The 2,793-nt window shown below is 46.4% G+C and overlaps 1 protein-coding gene across 1 annotated transcript; it reads left to right on the top strand.

Moving 5' to 3' along the window:
• Positions 1-1,831: 1,831 nt before the first annotated feature.
• Positions 1,832-2,185, top strand: PIERCE2 (piercer of microtubule wall 2). Its single transcript, XM_050903502.1, has one exon. The coding sequence runs from the start codon at positions 1,832-1,834 to the stop codon at positions 2,183-2,185; it is 354 nt and encodes a 117-aa protein (XP_050759459.1).
• Positions 2,186-2,793: the final 608 nt, after the last annotated feature.

Below are 2,793 nucleotides of genomic sequence, written 5' to 3'. Positions count from 1 at the left end.
GGGGCCCGGCACCGACGAGGGACCGCCGGCTACAGCCGCCAGTGACGCCGTCAAAAACAACACCGACCCGCCCGGGCCGCGCCTGCGCACGGCGGCGGCGCCCCGCAGCACCCTGGCGAGCGTAGTCCGCGCCCCGCCGCGGCCCGTCGGCCCGCACGCCTCGCGAACTACAGCGCCCAGGGTGCACCGCGGCGGGCGGCCCGCCCGGCCCCCGCCGGGCCCCCGGGGCTCCCGCTGCTATGGCAACGCCGCGCCGCTGAGCTCGGGGCCGAACGGCTGCGGCGACCCCGGACAGCGGCACCGGGTAGGGCCGGGCCGGGCCGGCCTGAGCCAGGGCCGGCGCGGCGGGACCGCGGAGGGGGGGAGCTTCGTGCGGAGGAGGCGCGGGGGCGGCTCGAGAGGGGCGAGGGCAGCAGGGCGGGCCTGCGGGCCGCCCGGTGACGGTGTTTGTCCCTGGGGGAGGGAGCTCAGAGGCACCTGCAGCGCGGGGAGCGTTTTCCAGGTGTAACCCCAGGATAACCAGGCAAAGGGACAACCAGCTCTGAAGGGACGCACTCCGTTAGATGCGAATAATGCTTGTACTAAGGGAAAAAACAACAACAACAACAACAACAACAACAACAACACCCAAACCAAAAAACAAACAAAAAAGCCCCACCAAAGAACACCCCACCACCCCACAAACAGCCCCCCCCCCAAAAAAAAAAAAAAAGGTGCAGTATATGGACTAGAAATATTTGATCCTTCTGGTCTTGGACAGGTGGGAAAACTCTGATGACTGTGAATTAACTAATTCGGAAAGTTTCCCAACAGCACAGGCTTGGGATCAGACGCCTGCGGCCGTGCTGCTTCAGGAGAAGCTGTCCTTTCCTGAGAGCCGCTCACGACTGGGGGTAAGGCAGCTCCGACCCCGACCACGCACCTAGACCCCATCTTATCAACGGGCACAATACAAACAGAGTAGATGCTAAAGCCCAGAGATTTAGGCCCCACCAGTGCTCTAACATTGGTGCAAAAAATAAATGGGAGACAACAACATGCCTCATTAATAAACAAAGGAAAAGTCAGAATTTCTTACTTGAGATTTATCTAAGCTAGCAACTTACATGTTTTCTTCATCTCTTACACGATTGAGAAACAAAGAAAAAAGATTTCATTGCACCTCTGAAGAGCAGCAGGTTTTGAATGGCTTGCTCAGCAAAACTAAGGGAGGTACCTTATTCAGTGCAGTTTTACTGCATGCTCGTCAACACCGCATTAGAGCACTTTCCACGAACATATTAAGAAGTATCTGTCATATGTTAATTCGCTCCCTACAGAGAGGAAAACAAAAAAATGCACACGTGAACATGAGCAAGGATGTGCAGTCATTTGGAGGTTTGTTTAGGGCTCTATTTTAGCATACATATTTCTATATATTAGAAAAGGAAAAGTCAAAACCAAAACAAACCATCCACAAAGCCTCACTATATTCTTACTCTCATTCATATTTTTATTATCCATACTAATTATTTCTGCCACACATATTAAGATATTTTCTATGCTCAAGATTATCACTAATGCAGAAACTGATGCAAATTCCAATTTTTACTATACTTCATAGTCAACATGAATCCATTTATCACTGTCCACAGTTTACTAAATAAGGTCAGTTTACTAAATAAGGTCAAAAGTCAGCAGTGTTAAGTTCCTCACTTTCCACCGTGCATGTATTTCAATACACATCTTGAGCAACATTTGCTCTGACCACAAACATTTAACACATCTGTAATGCTTTGCCCTGTTATTTGAAAGACTGAATTAAAATCCATCTCCTTAGTAGGGAAAGAAGATGACTTCTGCCAAGAAACTGCCATCAAGTTCGAGCACTGAGCAAAACCAATCTCCTCATCTGCCTCTCTGCACAAATCCTGGCAATCCGGTGTTTTCCTGTATGCTGGACCCTGAAACACTCATGACCAATGGTTCTTTGATAAAGCCTCAGGTTTTACTGTTTAAAACAACTTCAAGTGAATATGGTGCTATACCACCTATCTCACAGATGGTACCCTGTACTTATCATCCAGTGGATCAAACCTTTTCAAAACACTTACTCACTTGTGGGTCATTTCAAGATAGTTATTTCAACACTGCCATTGACAGAAGTAGGGTATATGACTACCCCAATTTCCAGCATACTCTGTAAAAATGCATCTCCATCTTTTTGTCATAGACTTAGACTAGACACTTAGCTTTAAGAAAACAAATCTGACTTATTTCAGTCATTCTGGGAATAACTGTCGATATCTGATTTATTTTGGTTTTGCTGGGTTGAATAAGATGTATCAAAAAGGATGCAGCCCATTTGATGATACTCTTCTCTCAGTCAGACCTAAACCCATAAAAATAAAACTTTCAAAACTGGTATCATAAATGTGGAACTCTAATTTTATAGAAAGAGTTAAGTGCAAGAGACATTGACCTGAAGGTTTATTTGTTTTAATTAATGTATTTTCTGGTTTTAAAACTTAAAGTCAGTCACCACATTCCTGCATCTCAGGACACTAATACCAACATAACGCATATGACTTTGGTACGGTGTACACACTGTCAGCTCAGGTATTGAAGTCAGAATTTTAACATCCATTTGCTGCCGATATAATCAGATGAAATCAGAAATGCCACCAAGCACATTTGCTTCCCTAATCTTTAAAGAGGGCACTGTTTCTATTTCATAGCAGTAGAAAAAGGTGCCTGTCTACATCAAAAATAGCCTTGAGTCGCTATAACCAATCAATACAATACAAATAGCCT

Source organism: Gymnogyps californianus, chromosome 11, assembly GCF_018139145.2.
Source record: "Gymnogyps californianus isolate 813 chromosome 11, ASM1813914v2, whole genome shotgun sequence".
NCBI lineage: Eukaryota > Metazoa > Chordata > Aves > Accipitriformes > Cathartidae > Gymnogyps > Gymnogyps californianus.
The sequence above is the reverse complement of the archived record's forward strand: the minus strand, read 5'-3'. Positions and strand labels throughout refer to the sequence as shown.

Coding starts and splice junctions, on each gene's coding strand:
- PIERCE2 (XM_050903502.1), top strand. CDS start 1,832: ATGACTTCTGCCAAGAAACTGCCATCAAGTTCGAGCACTGAGCAAAAC.